At 29.7% G+C, this 17,200-nt stretch overlaps 1 protein-coding gene across 1 annotated transcript; it reads left to right on the top strand.

Annotated features, from left to right (window-relative positions):
* The first annotated feature begins 11,019 nt into the window (after positions 1 to 11,019).
* Positions 11,020 to 12,050, top strand: SNRPG (small nuclear ribonucleoprotein G). Its single transcript, XM_018455475.1, has 4 exons — positions 11,020 to 11,184; positions 11,294 to 11,316; positions 11,701 to 11,825; positions 11,951 to 12,050. The coding sequence occupies exons 1-4, from the start codon at positions 11,153 to 11,155 to the stop codon at positions 11,999 to 12,001; spliced, it is 231 nt and encodes a 76-aa protein (XP_018310977.1). The 5' UTR covers positions 11,020 to 11,152; the 3' UTR covers positions 12,002 to 12,050.
* The last annotated feature ends 5,150 nt before the right edge of the window (positions 12,051 to 17,200 follow it).

The following is a 17,200-nucleotide window of genomic DNA, read 5'->3' as shown; positions in this document are numbered from 1 at the left end:
TCTATCGTGTGCCCCGATCCTTGATGTTAAGGTACTCGTTTTCAAGGAAATTGTTACCTCGCAGTGTTCTTGTCCTTAATTATTATTATATCCTTACGTTGCATATATAGGTATATAAACGATTGTTATGAAATTTTGTCCTAGATTTATAGATAACATGTACATATACATATATGGTAGATTTTATTTATTATGTAATCATCTCTTTTCTTGTAATTGAATAGTATTGCCATTGTATCGTCTATGCCGTCTAATATTTCGCGTACATATTACTTTTGTTTATAATGAAACAAAAAAGGATTCACGTCGATATCATAAAACTTGTATGTTTTTTTTCCTTTTTTTTTTATCGCCATACGTACTGCATCCTTGCCAAGAAGAGATCTATTTGCTAGATTTTCTTTACGAGCACGTGGATTAAGTGGACTCTACTGCCAAAGCTAAATTTATTGTTAGCTCTTGTTAAGTGAGAAGATATTAATTTATGTGACGGAGATGTCGATTGCGCAAGAGTGATGACGATGGGGGTTGTTTGTTTTTATCGTTATATTATAATTAATCATCTGGGGGAAAGTTTCAGAGAAGCGTTAGCTATCCAGAGTTATGTATGAGCAAACGTGCCATTCGTAACAAAGTTTTAACTAGAGAGACTACGAGAAGATATTATGCATTACATGAACCGGAATGGACGTAAAGGGGATTCCTCGAAAGTTTTCTGACTTCGAAAACAGATGAAAGTTCGAGCTTAAGAAGATAGCACAAAATGCGAAATGCCAAATTCTTTAGCGTGCCTAGCAAGCGTGCATAGCATACAGGCGACCAAAGTCACAGGCTATCGAAGCATAGATTCATTGAATTGTACATCTATGTACAAATTCAATGCGACCACAGCTTCCTGAATCTGTTGACAGCGTCTTTATTAAAACTATCTTTATATATCTATTAACACGATTTTTCTTGTCTGTTTTTTTAGTATATCCCATAATTAAAATAATAAAAAACAATATTAAGAATCTTTAAAATAATATATGTATATACATATATTTATATATATGTAGTATTATTTCATTTACTTGTATATTGTATATACACATTTCTGGGAAAGCAAAATTATTTTTGCACACCTCTATCGAATGAATCATAGTTCATTCGAAAGGGGGAATTGAGTGTACAATGGTTAGAATGAATGAATCTTAGTTTCTGAGAAAATTGTAAGTTAAAGTTAGAAATCCGAGCTGTACGATAAATATTAGAACCTTGCAACGATAAGCAGGAAGTCTGCTTGATTGAGACTGCTGAGAATGCTGAGGCGCGCGTATCATTTTTCGTCCACGGTCATCGTGATCGATGTTGTATCCCTTTGTAGTATCAACTTTTTTTTAAGTAACTATTATATTGTACAATTTAATAAAGTTTCATTTTTTTAAAGCAAAAGTGTACAATATATATATATTTGTTTATTAATATATATAATGATATATATATATATATACTGGATGTTAGTTAAGTATGTTACCAAAGTGACAAAGTCAAAGTCAAAGTCACAAAATTAAAAATAGACTTCAGTTCTGATTTTTGAGCGTGTACATCAATCTTTGAGAAGAAGGCTCGATGGATGTATCATGGCGCAAGGTGAATATTTTCCAACAATTCATCTAATTATTTTATTTCATCAGAAGAACTGAAGCCTGTTTTTGTTTTTCTGTTTTTGACTAGTTCAAGCTGTATTTCTTTCAAATAAACAGATTATTACTACACGTTTAAATTTTTTTATTTCGGAAACTAAGCCGTTTAGGACACATGTTTATATGGACTTTTTTACTTGAAATAAACCAAAGAATCGCTTTGTTGAATATGGCAACATACTTAACTAACATCCTGTATATATAATGAGTAACATATTTTAGATTTTTAATTTATTATTTGTCATATCTTATGTGAGCAATCTATTTTTATCTATTGTTAATTTTTAGGGAGATCAGAAGAACATTCATATGTACAATGAAAATTTCCGCGATGATGAAAATAAACCGATGTATAAACGACATTAAGTAAAAGTATCTTTTAAGACGGTAATATGAATATACAATAAATAGGAATAGGAAATAAAGGCTCTAAACGGTTAAGCAGGATTTTTAGTGCTTAAATAATTCAATGTAATTAAATTGATGTGTAATTTATAAATTGTACTTTAATTTTTATCCACAACATTGTATGGCAATGTTTGAATTTTATAGTAAAAAATTAAAAATTTTTTTAAATTACTACACACATACGTATATACATACACAGATATATATATATATATATAACAGTTACTTAAAAACAAGTTCTTACTGCAAGAGGGATTCCGAATTCCATCAGTCGCAACGGTCGTGAGAGAAAAAATATACGCACGTCTCAATTACACCATCTTTCTGCAGGGTTCTAGTACTTATTGTACAATTTCGTACCAAATCTTGACTTTAACCACAATTTTCTCAGGAATTAAGGCTCATTTAATCTAACAATGATGATTTGTTCATATTATTCTAACAATCATTTCGTATTGTTAATCTAACTCCTTTACACTTTTAGATTAATCCTATCTTTCGAATGAATTCACCTCATTTGGCATTTCGCATTTCGTGCCATCTCTTTGTTCGAGCTTACTTGTGACGTTAGCGTGCATTACTCCATGTATAATAAATCACTCAGTACACCTCAGTTTATTGATGCTTCACCCGTGATACTTCTTCGATGAAAAGCACGGAGAATATCTACATTATACATCATCGAGCGGACGAAATTTTTTTCGGGAAGGATGCATGGCAAGTAATTCAGCGATAGACAACTTTAATATTTCATTATATACAGTATATTATATATAATATATGTATTATAATATAGTATATTATATATAATATAAATATTATAATATATATATTATATGTAATATATATATATAATCGCGATCTGTTTCGCTTGAATTCTTGCCACGTAGGCGGGATACGACAATTGTGACTTAACGTTATACCTCTTCCCTTCGCCAAAACGATCCCAAGAGGCGGATCTGCCCGGAAAATCTATGCATATTTAGGACAATTGTCTGAACATCCGGTATCAATCGTTTCCGAGAGATTTGCCATATTAGTTTTAAAACGACGAATCTGTGGAGTCGAACTCAGATTCCGACTCTGTTGCACTGCATTTTTGTTTTATTTTCTATCGTAGTCTGATTTAAGATGTATCTCGAATTCCTCTCGTTCGAGTGTAAATAGTTTGTCAACGAGACCTATACAATATTTGCCCCATTTTATAAATATAAATTTATTTTTCATACACGTGAACATTGTTTTCTTATTTTTTTCCTCCAGATTCAGTTTCTCCCGTACAAAAATGCGATTAAACAATAACTCTAAATTCAACGAAGAGTTATACTTCTCTTTATCTATCTCGCGCACACGGCAATCGTGAGGAGAAAGAAAACTGTGGTTGGATAAATATTTGATACTTTCAAAAAGATAACAAATAAGGCAATCTGCTCGTCTTTTTTTTTGGAAATTTTTTTTGCATCGAATATATGTGGAATGTCTATATTATACAAAGTTTGTACGGAAACCGTCTTGAATATCAATGATGAATCGTGACAATAATAACAAATAAAATGCGGCAGAATACTTGTCAGTTATATATCATTTATTATATATTTATTATCACATACAATAAGTGGAAAAATTCTTACAGGACAGATTAAAAAAAAAATCTTATTTTTAGAAAGTAAACATTAATTAGCAATTTATTAACAAAAAATAAAATAGATTGTATATTTTTCAAAATCATTTTTTCTAAAAAAATGTATAATAATTAAAATATATTTTCTTAATAATAAGTGAAAAAAAATAAAAAATTATTTAGAGCCATAAAAAGTATTACAGTTGAGAAATATAACTTTTAAAATCATAAATGTGATTATTTTCGTAAAACTTTTTGTTTATATTAGGATAGAAGGTATTCATTGTTAGTAAATTGTTAATTAGTATTTATTTTCTAAAAATAAGACTTTATAAAAATTTCCCTTTTTGTGTCCACACATTCACTGTATTATTTATTAATTAATAGAAAATACAGGTTATTAACGAAAATCTTTATTTTAAGATTGAATAAAACGAATTTTTCCTTAGATTAGAGACATGTGGAACAACTGGCTAACACAACATATTTGTCTTATTGTATGATACGAGCGCCTATACATGTGCTATTGTTGTTGAATGGCGATTTTGCTGCACTTCCCTTTTATCTCGAGGTTATACTCTTATCGATTATTGCTTCACACAACGTGTGTTTATTCTCATTTAATTTTCCGCACGTTGCGCACTTCCAATAACCGCTGCAGCTGCAAATTTTAATCGTGGAACGTAGTACGGCAGATCCGAGGACGAAAAAAAAATTTGAAAGCATACATAACAATATATTATTCTCTTGTCTTGTGCTACACTAAGGCCCGGTTGCACAACGTTACTTTGACTTTAAGCGAAACTGAAAACTATCTCGTTTTAAAGCCGAAAAAGAGACAGAGAGAGTTTAAACCTGGCTTGATATCAAAGTAACGTTGGTGTAATCGGGCCTTATGCGTCGTCTACAATATGCGAAGTAAGCTTAGTAAGCTTGGTTTAAAAAATAAGAGTAAGAAATTGATCAATCACAGTCGATTATTCTTTTCACAATCGACTGTGATTGATCAATTTCTTACTTCTTAAACCAAGCTTACTTCGCATATTGTAGACGACGCATTAGACCTTTCGATATTTTCTTAGAATATTATTACATTTATATTTCACATGTAAACAATTGATAACAACTTTTTACAAAAATCCGATCTATTTATATGTCCTTTTATAATATTCAGCAGTATATTCCTGCTTATTCTTTATCTTTCATATTATCGCTTACTTTTCTCTTAATGCCACAGTTATTAAAAGTCTTTCACGCTCTTTTATAATTTTGTAACGTACTTAATATTGTAATCTCGTAATTTGTAATCGCCAATGTTGCGGCGGGCCGTGACGCGATCGTTCGAGAAAAGTGACACGGTAAGGTTCGTACATACCAGTACATACACAATAGAAAAGCGCTTATTTCTGCGATCTGCGTTGCTGCGTCTCGAGTGCAGTGTTATTAACCAAATATCCTAACATATTCAGTATACGAGGAGTTCACGTAGTATGTAGAAATATGAACATACGCGCCTTTAATGCGCAGGTTTCTTGCATACCTGACCATTATTTGCACACTTGGTGTCTAATCATAATTGTTTGTTGCACATTGAAAGAGATGTATCTGTGTAGTTTTAGTAATTTTTATTGTCGTTTCGTGTATTTCCTTACGCGAAACAACAATAAGGATTATCTTCCTGGCATTGAAATGAGATTGAATTCCGAAATAATTTTATTGTCTCTCTCGACAATAAAAAAAAATTATGTATTAACAGCTTTTTTTTTTTAAATAAAAGAACGTAGAAATTATTTCGGTTCAAGTCATCCGCGAAATTGATTCAAGTAGCATTATGAAACTTCAGATTTTGACGTCATTTGAGTTTCTTATTTCACGACAATGCATGATAACAGTTGTCGCTTAGAAGGATATTGTCGTTCCTGGCTGCAGAAACAGCGAGGGAAATGCAAACGGAAGCGAAGTCCGGGCTGAGGAGTGGCGAACTACTCAACGGCGTTACCAACAATAACAACAACGCGGTCAGGACGATAACGAGATACGTGCATACTAAGCATGCGGACTCGTCAGTGAAGATCTTTCGGGAGACGATGGTTTGATATTGCACTTCTGGATGGCGTTTATCGCCCACAATAACGTCAATCACATCGTGTGTAAAAAAATCGAGGATTAGTCATTTAGAGTTGTTTAACTCTTTCAGTACCACTTAATCAACTTAGAGAGACACAATACATTTCTACTGTGAATGAGAAAGAAATAATGATACCGAAAACAATATATATACCTATAATTTTGTATCGGGGCATTTTATTAGAAAGAAAATATAATATACTAATTAATTTTTTTTATATTACACTTTAAAGTCATTTGAAAATGTGTTCCAAGAATTATTCATAATAAGACAAGATGTTTTATTCTAAAATTTATTTTTTCTAAACTTTGGTATCAAAAGGGTTAAACGCTATGTCGATAAAATAAAATGAATAAACGATGACGAATTGTAAAGCATTTGGCACGTTTTCGTCGTGACGGTATATTAATCCGATCCATCGAACATTATCGTAAAATCCGAATACTATAACCATTCCACTAGCGTAATCGACAAAAGAACTTGCAAGAAAGCGCGAGTCAAACGCTGTATTTAAAATTGCAAGCTGCGTGTCCTTAATATACTGTATGCAATAATCCAGGGGTTGCCTAGAACTCCGTATGACATGTCTAAAAAATCAAAGATATTTAAAAGACGTCCTACGTTACGTCAGGCCTCTTTTAAACGTCTTTCGCTACTTCGTGGATTGTTAATTAAATAATTTGACAAATCGCACTTTATTGATGTCCAAGTTTTACATCTACATCTTGTTGTTATTTTAAATCCAATCAAAAGTCGAGAGTTTCCTTACTTTTGCCAAAGTATTATTTTTAAACGCGCTACAAAAGTCCCTCTGACTGCCTTCGTTCGCATACGACCAAAGATTTCGTATATTTATTATCGGCATATCGTGCCGTCTTTCTCGTATTAGAATTCTACGAGATGCAAAATCTGTAGTGACACCGTGTATCATAAATGTAACGTAAGTGTTCCGCGATATAGAGTTTTAGATATTTAACGTACCTTATGGGTTGTTCTTGTTGCGCTACTCGTTAAATTCATTAATTATTGTACTTATCGCCGCCACAATCGACGTGCGTCTCAAGTGCAACTGACATCCTAATTATCTCTAAGATTACTTCGCGCGCGTTATACTTAATTTTTTTTTAACTATGCAAATTGAGATGTACACTGTTTATTGTAACATAAGAATGATAATCCTGCCGGAGGAAATCGATTTGCAGAATCGAAGGATTAAGGAATCATGGACTCTGTTAAAGGGTGAACTACTTGTAAATCAATAGCAATAGTTTCTCAAAAAGTGTCATATTTTACATAAGTCATTAGGCTTGTTTGCGTTGCTTGCACTTTTTGTACTCATTGTCAGTATCTTCTCTCTCTCTCTCTCTCTCTTCAAAGTCCGAATATATATTTATCTCATTTTAAAATTTTGGGGGATTTCAAGCAACGCGAACAGACATATCTTGAAGCAGACACTTCTTGAGAAAAGGGGATTTTATTTTGAATGTACCTCTTCGTAAGAACATATCGGAATACGTTCTTTATATATTTATATACAGAAAATAAGCCGATATCCACCTAGAGGCTACAGGATACAGACGAGCGAGAAACTTACTAATAATTAAGCAAAGTTGTTGTGTCTGTATGAAAAAATATCTATACGGACAAAAAACATTCGCGAGTCGTTCTCTCACGACTCGCTGTGCCAATCCGTTCCATCTTAGAATTTTGCACATGTTTAATATAAATGTAAAGATTCCTCACTACAGACAGTGAGTTGCGTAAACGAAGTTTTTGGAAACCTCGTTAAAAAAAGTATGCATCTTGTACTTAGTGTTTCAATCGTTAGGCGAAGAATGTCTCGGATGCTGGGTCCAGTTGTACCTTCATCGACAATTTTATAGACGTTACATATAATAGCTCTCGATATGTCGTTTTTCGAAGTGCGTGTATTGAGACATTTATATCATGGCATTCCATATGAAATTAGCCGATTAATTCGAATCGATGTGCTAGTATCTTTGTATTGTAGATTCGCGGGGCTTCTTTGCGCTTCGCTACAACAATAGAAAATCGGTAGACAAACTCTTCCTTTATGTCGTTAGTTGAATTATAATAATACTTCTATATGATGTTCACATACTTCCAAAATGATTTTTAATTGTGAATTGAAAATCGCGCCTTTGATGAACTAAATCGAAGTAAATCGATGCAGCTAACGTTCTCTTCGATGTCCGTTTCTCAGCTTATCGGTTAACAAGATTTAGAAAGACGAAAGGAGCGAACAACGTTATTTAAATGTAAGATAGAGATTACGAAGCCTTCATTTCTATCGCTTTCATGTACGTTGTTGAACTCTGATGTATACGTTGTTGGACGCGCATATGATATATCGATAAAATATTATAATTCTAAATGTCACACCGTGATATAATACATTATGCAGACCAAAGAAACAATTAAGAAACGCCACAAAGATCTTCCCTGTTTCACACGTCTTTTGGAATGTTTAAATGTTACCAAATAATTTTTTTTACAACGTCGCGAGGAGAAATTATATATTTATTCCTTTTTAAAGATAATGAAACGCTTTTAATATCGAAATACAGTCTCTATTAAAAACCTTAAATGACACGTCTTGTTTTTCGTATAGCATAATTCTATTTACACCGCACGAAAAATTCATTCATCGTCAATCCATAAAAGATCTTCCTCGAAATTTTTCTAAGCTCAATCTTGACGTCAACCTCTTCTCTTGAATGTTCTTTTATTTTTCATTCATTAACGAGGAACTGTCGAGTGTTCATTATCTGCGTGGTGATCATTTCGAAATGTACCAGGGGAAATATCGTTTCTTGCGAAGTGACGTTGATGTTCTACTTTTATAAACACATGCGTACTTGCATTTTGTACCGATAGCGTCTCGCATCACGGCGCGATGACACAATAACGGAGATGTATCCGACGAGACGAGAATACGCAAATATCGTGCGTTGTGATGTTCGGGATCGCGCAATTGTGACATGTAAGAAAACGCAGAGACGCTTCATCGACAATTATCTCGAAGAGCGACACGCTCATTTCATGTTGTACCAATGTTGTAGAAAAGGAAATAAAGTTACGATCCCATAAATCGTATGGACAGAGATATTGTTTTCTGTGTTTTTTTTATACCTTTATAAGCACTGACTGAATAACGTCGTTTTTTTTCCTTTGCTACTATTATGATATTCCTTACCTTTGATTGAAATATTTTCAATAGAAATAAATGATACAGTTTTAACAGTTTCCATTAACTCATATTTATGCATCAATACAAAATAATATTTAAGAAAAAAATAATTATTTTAAAAAATATTTAAAAATAATACTGTATGTGCTACATTTAGAAAAGATTATAGTTTATGCATTCGTACTTGGAGTCATAACATCATTATATACAATATAATGTTTATTTCCAATCTTTTCTTTCATTTGTATTAATATCAAACGCCAATTACATTTATGTAATCTTATATAATAAACTGTAAGTGTTGCGTATTATCTTCTATAAATACTAAAATAGTTACTATATAATTGACAAATGTTATGAGAAATATAGTTTCTGTTATGTTTATGTTATACGAAACATATACATATACTTATATACATGTACATATAGAAGAAAGGCCCCTATTATATGAGATATTATATCGAGTTCATTAAATGCTAGAAGTCTATGGGCAAAATTAAAAAAAATAATAGATCATTTTGAATGGAATTTAATAAGCTTTAAGATAATGTTATGTAAAATTTAATTCAAATTCTATTGACTTTTATCCGATTGACTTTTAGAAATAAATATCAGGTCAATTCGTCATCATTGCGAAATAAATTCAGAGCAGATAAAAGGGCTGAATCTTTTATTACGGTGTCTGTAAGATACGATTAGAGTCAATGGAATGAACTAGAGGTTAATAAAAAAAAGAAATATTTTTTTTATTACCGAACAATTAATAGTTCCAAAGTTACGCTCAATTTTTTATACGGATCATATTACGAAAGATGCACGAAAATGAAAAATTAATTAAATTATTAATTACTCAAACTATATTAAATGTGGAAGTATATAAAAATCGCACGAATTACATAATACAATTTGTAGTACAATCGAGAGTTATACTTAAGCGAGAGAAAATTTTATATTAAACAAAAATAATTGTCGTCATTACACTATATCAGAATATAAAATTCAATTTCTCTTGTCTTTTGTGATCTAATTTTATTCTGCATTACCATGCCGATAAGCAGATCCCTGCGGATGAGCATGCCCCTGCCGGAAGGCAACCCAACTTACTGTGTGTAGGTATCGGAAGCACCCTGTATACATACGATGCAATGTATGTAATATACACTGTGTTCTAAAATTCACTACCACTATTAAAAATCTATAGTACACATAACATGAACTATAAGGCTTTTTATTTTTAATTGAACTTCTCGCATTTCTTGCATCTCGGTTCATCTTTTCTCGTTTTCTCTTCGCATTGTATGAAAAAGGTAGAAAGTTGAACCGTGTTATTGAGCGCATTCAGCAGACTCAACAGTTGAATGAGCGCTCGCTGCTATTGATGTATCCTTTTAGATCTAAAATTCTGATTGGATAAGCTAAAAGAATACACCATAACAACAAGCGCTCACTCAACTGTTGAGTCCGCTGAATGCACCCATTATTGTTTTTTTTACTTAAAAAAAGGTTAGAAAACTTTCAGAGCGTTGCAAATAATTATAAATAGACATATCAAAAATATTATAATACTTATTTAATTTTTATATTGATTTAGGGATATTATATATTACTTATCACAAATTGATGTGTATTAATAAAAAAACCATGTTACATCATGCAGCAGCCAATCAAAACACACACACACATTATGGCTACGGTCGCTTTGTCGCTTGCAGCGCTGTGAACATCAATTATCCTTGTTTAATATTTAATAAATAACAAGGAAACAACGCTTAAAGCGTTGTGATCGCCAAAGCGAACACAACCTAGAGTACACACACATATTCGTCGCCATTTTGAGAGCACTTCTGCTGAATGTCCAGATTCTCTACTTCTAGGGACTCTACCCCCAACTAAAGTCACTAGATTTATAAATCTAGTGACTTTACCCCCAACGCACCAATAGTGGCATCTACCGGCTGGCATAGTTTGGCTAGGTTAGCATTACCGGTAAACGTAGTCAACAAACAAAGTTATTGCTGATTGTTGCACAATTTTCCACAATTTTTGCGAATATCTTATCAGTACTCAGATATTTGAAGGTTCTGTTACTATAACCGAAAATGAGTAAAGCACATCCACCAGAGCTTAAAAAGTGAAGTATATTTTTTTCATAAGCGTTGCGGTCTCGCTATCGATATTATTATTCTTCACACTTTTTAATACATTATATTTCCATATTAATGTTTCTGTACTTTTTTCAGATATATGGATAAAAGATTATCCCGTAAGTAACAATGCAAATATATACTGTGTGTAAGTCAAAGTTAAGTATATCTCCAAGAAAAAGATTGAGATATTTGAGAAATAACCTTGTTGAAAGGTTAAGTTTGTTGTAGTCACTCTTGTAGAACGTTAATGATTTCTTTGGTGAAAAATAACTTCTTACGTAAAGAAATATTTTTTGAATATCCTTTTTTGTATTTTATAAAATAAATATAAACTTTATTTTTGTTATATAAAATATTTGTAAGAAGACTAATTGCAAGCATATACAATTAAAACCATTTTATAGTTTTATTATAAGACATACAAGAAGTACTTTAGCATATATAGAAAGTAATATAAATATTTTGTTCTTTATTTTAATTTTACTCGAAATATCTTGCAGTAAAGTTGAATGGGGGCCGACGTGTTGTTGGAATATTGAGAGGTTTCGATCCGTTTATGAACATGGTCATAGATGAAAGTGTAGAAGAATGCAAGGACGGTACTAAAAATAATATAGGAATGGTGGTAAGTTTTGTTGTGATTTTATATTTATTTTTATGGAAGCTGATTATATGTGTGTGTATAAAATAGAATATTTTTATATTATTATTTAGTATCAGTATTTATCAAAATAAATTGTATATTTATAGGTAATTCGTGGCAACAGCGTCATAATGTTAGAAGCTTTGGATCGAATATAATACATATTTTACTAGAACTTATCTCTATCTTATCTGTATCTTAAATAATTATATTTTTAAATAAATAATCGACTCTTTTCTTAAGATATAATCAAGATGTTGCGCAATATTGACCTCTTTGATAATTGACATAACAATATTTTAATTTTTTTATGTATCAAGTGATTTCTTCGATGACATTATAGCCCTTATTGAGTCTTGATCTTCTGAAAATAAACCGTTTTAATATGAAGCTTAGCTTTTGTCTAATTTCATTATAGTTGCAATTTTTATGGTACCAAAATATTTTAGTATTCAATTTATACTCTGGAAGATGAAGCTTTATTTTTAAAATTTATTTATTGTGTTTAATTTTTTATCCGAAAGATGAGACGATATCACAATTTATTCATGGATTATCTTAAGATTAAATTTATATTTGGGATACTTTATTTCTATTATAGTGGAATATTTTCCTAATTAAATTTCGTGTCGTATATACAGAGTTAGGAAGTAACTAGTTACTTGTAATTAAGTTACAATTACTTTTTTCAGTAACTTAGTTCCTTTTTTTTATCTATAACTGTAACTTAACTTAGTTATATTTTTTCCAATAACTAGTAACTAATTTAACAGTTACTTTTACAGTTACTTTGCATTTTAAACTTATTTATCAATTTAACGTGATTGGTTAAAATCTGAATACTAATTAAGGCTACGGTCCACTTGATGTTACAAATGCTTCGAAGTATTTTTTGATTAGTCAGTTTGTAAAATTCTTTCTTTCGATTGGTCAATCAAATGCTTTGAAGCATTTGTAGCGCTAAGGGTGCGTTTCACTTAACATTCGCAACACTCGCATGTATTATTTCATTGTTTAATATCTGTAACAAGGATAAAATGATACGAGCGTTGTAGACGTAAGTGGAATACATCCTATGTTTTGAAACGCAGCCCAGAAAGAGTATTTTATTATTTCGTCCGTTATTTGAATTATCTCACGTATATTTCCGCGAAATTAAAGGAATTTTTTAATAAAATTGTATTGTAAACGTAAATTATTTTTTTCTTTAATAGCCCTAATAACATCGATGTCACTCATATTGTTCTGTCGTGATAATAGAAAAGTAACTGTAACGAGTTAATTTTTAGTCTCGGTAACTTGGAACTGTAACTAGTTACTTTTGAAAGAAAGAAACTGTAACTGTAACTAGTTATTTTTACAAAGTAACTTTCAACCCTGCATGCATATATATATATATATATATGCAGTATCGTTTATATAGCTCTAGAAATCAAAGTATGTAAAATTGGTCGATAAAAATGAGAAATAGAACGCGAAGACGATCTATATCTCTTTCTATTCAATCATTTGTAATATATTATAAAAAGAAAAGGAGAGTGACCATCTTTACACTTCCTCTTTCTCATTTTTATTGACATATTTGATATATTATTCAGATATGAATGACACATGTTTCGTGTCTTTGCTAGGAAATATCATTAAAATCTTTTTTGTTTGACAAGTGGCTCTAGTAAGCTGTGGGAAGTTATTTAGCATCTGCATCCATCTATCATGAATGGCTTAAAGGGGGGGGAAATGATTTATATTTGATACACAAACACGAATGTTTTATTAACTTTTTTATTACAAATGTAGGAGGGAAGATACACGAATTGTAATACTGTATTTGATTTTTATTATACTCGTCAGTACATTGAGAAAATAAATAAACTTATTTTATTGATCCTGATGCAATTACAGTAAATATATCATCACAAATATAGTTATTAATTTAATTCCTCACAAAGTATGTAACAAATATCTTTTCATAATCTTTATCAACCCTCTTCATACTATATTTTCATTATTTTAGTTTTTTTTGTATGGTAAATTTTATTTTTTTGTCCTAAAAAATATCCTAAAAAAACAATAAAATATTTCTATTTGAATAAAATAGATATCATATCAATATACCAAAACCTAAAAGATAATTGCATATCGTCAAAGCAGAAACACTGTTGTATTTCGTTCATCATTTTGTTACATTAAATTCACGATTATAAAGTGTAATCTTTATAAACAAACATGTCCTTATATTAAAACACAAATTTAATATATATTTCCTAACTTGAGATTTACTCAAAAACTATCTAATATAACGATAACAGACATGCGTTTCAAGCTATCTACATAGTGCAAACGTGTATTTAAAGAATTGATATTAAAGAAAAAATTCTAGAAAACAAATGCAGAATATGGTTTGAAATAGATTTTATTTCTGTAGACGATTATCTACAAGTCTATAATAAAAGCATGACTATTGTTAGAAGAAATTTCTGATTTACAAGGCACTTAATATTTCATTGATTTTTCGCATTCAGGAACATTACTTATCCTCAACAAGTGATAGATGTGTTCTCGTAATAAAATATTTTATGACAATTGTATGATAATTATACCGTCCTTTTACATTTCAGCAACAAGACAAAGCACAGCAGATCTTGAATAACAAATATTTCACGATGTATGCATAATTCACAGACAAACTTAAATTTATTATTTAAAATATTTCACGTTATTTTTGTACTGTTTTGCTCTTATAGTAAATTGTTCCATAAAATAAAAAAATTTCACTGAACATATATATGAGAAAGATTTACTCAATAAAAATTAAAAAATGTTATTTTCTTGTTTTTTAATATTTTATGAATATGACGTATAAAAAAAAATAGTGTGAGATTAGTAAACATTGTTTTTAAGAAAGAAAAATAACAAAAAGTAGTACGAATACTTGTACATAAATCTATATCACAAATGTAACGCGTAGCTTAGACTATCGTTTTAAATGCAAAAGAAAATGACAAAATAAGAACAAAAAATATTTCATATTGTTAATTGTAATTCATTAATTTATAATTGAAAAAAGTGTAGGCTTTATATGTATGGTATGTAATGATAATTGTTAATCTGTGCTGATATTTAAGACTATTTCAAAATATATATATAATATATATATATATATACTATACGTGTGTGTGTTTTGTGTGTAGCCACTTTTACTTATACTTTATACACATTACGTACTTTATATTAAACTAACATATTTCTTACATACATAACATGTACATTATTTCGTGTATCATATACATGTCAATGTTTAACATCGGAGCAGTCATTATTCGTATTTTCTATGTAATGCTTTAACACACCAACAAGTTTACGATTTGTATCTTGTAATTATATGACAAGATTTTTGTATAGAAAACAATCCTAAGAAACCTTGAAATTACAAGTTGCAGAATAAAATATATAACTATATACATTTTAATTTTACTATTATTAAAATGTATCAAATAACAGTTTAAGAGTAAAATATATAGAGATGAATATAGAATGAATATAATTATAATATAGAAAAAAAATATTTTCGTGAGGAAAAATGTATCACAGTTAAATGCGATCTTATTTAAATAAAAGACTAATTATATTAAGTGTACAAGCATGATTTTAAAGATTTTTTGATTAAAAAAAAACGCATTGATTAGACATAACATAAAAATCATTCTTACTTTATTCGAAGTATGCTCGATCGGAAGCCACAACTTGCCCCATCTTTCAGGCAACAAACAGATTCCACGCTGGTATAAGTCTGGATCTTTTGAAGCGATCCAGTTATCAAGCCATTTTTTATTTCTTCATAAGAGGCTTTTCATGCTCTTTATTATCCAAATCAAAATCATTGCTTCGTTTAAACCATTTTTCACACATGCTTACCGATGGAGCATATTTTTTGTAAGATTCCACAAGCAAACGATGACTTTCAGCTGCACTTTTCTTTAGAAAAAAATAATGAAGTAAAATTTTCTGCAAATGGCGTCTTTCCGATACAAAATTTGACATTTTCAATGCGATAAAAATAATAGTTGTTTACACTTTAGTCAAATGAAATGTACTACGTTTTAAAACTGCGTATACACCTTTCAAGTATTGTCAACTTCAAATAATATCAATATAACTATACCGCTATCTATTGAAAATCCGTAAAGTCATACTTGTACATCTAATACAAATTATTACATTAACTAAAAAAATTACAAATCTATAGAATTTTTCAAATGTTATATATTAAAATTTAAAAATTTTTTGAAAGGGTGTTGACTTCAATATATGATAGTGTAAAAAGAATTAAAATTTATGAATGAAATATTTTACTGTGTTCAAATAGTAATTAAAATTTTGTTCTTTTAAATATTCTAAAAATTTAAATAATTCCACTCTGTTTATATTTTTTTAATTTTACAAATATCGTGAAAAAGCTTAAAATACCTAAAATAAATCGTCAAAGCAATTTTTTACAATTTATTATAACATGATTTTTGTATTAATTTTAGCTAAAAATATTATTTCGTTATTTTTTCTAATGTCTAGTAAATTTTATCTTATAATTGTTAAACATTATTTACAATTATCAAATAAAATTTATTCGATACAAGAGAAAATAACAGAACATTATTTTTAGCAAAAGTTAATACAAAAATCATATAGTAATAAATTATAAAAAATTGCTTTAATGATCCATTTTACTGTTGGAAAAAATGTGCCGAATTTAACATAAATCGCATGTCCCAAACAGTTCACTCAAATTTTTGGGTTAATTTAACACAAGATGAATATGTTAGAAGATTATACAAATATTATGTAAGAGAATAAATACAAAAAAAATTATTTTATCAACACAGTTTGTGAACAACCATGGAAGCATTTTTTTCAAAGAATTAGCATTTATGATATGTTAAATTAACACGTATTTCATTCATTCGTCTTAGAATTTACGTTTTAAAACACATTATTTTTGTTACTTGTTCGACTTACTCATAAATTATGTCACTTCAACTAAGAAACGTTAAATATCAATTTCATTCAAAATCTTTAAATAATATAATCATATTATGTTAAATTAACATTCGAATATGTTACAAAATTCAATATAAACTATTAACAAGAACATGAGTGGACCGTTTTCAACACAAATACATAATTTTTTTTACTGTATAGATATTCTAAACCTCTTCATGACATTAAAATAATACATAATATGTATTATAATAAATTATACAGATATCTGTATAGATTTTATGTATATATATATCTATATATAGATATAAAAACATTAAATGCAAAATATAAATTACATATCTATATACATATATAATTAT

The sequence above is a fragment of the Mycetomoellerius zeteki genome, unplaced genomic scaffold (assembly GCF_001594055.1).
Source record: "Mycetomoellerius zeteki isolate Tzet28-1 unplaced genomic scaffold, Tzet1.0 scaffold481, whole genome shotgun sequence".
Taxonomy (NCBI): domain Eukaryota; kingdom Metazoa; phylum Arthropoda; class Insecta; order Hymenoptera; family Formicidae; genus Mycetomoellerius; species Mycetomoellerius zeteki.
This window is presented reverse-complemented; position numbering and strand designations above follow the sequence as displayed.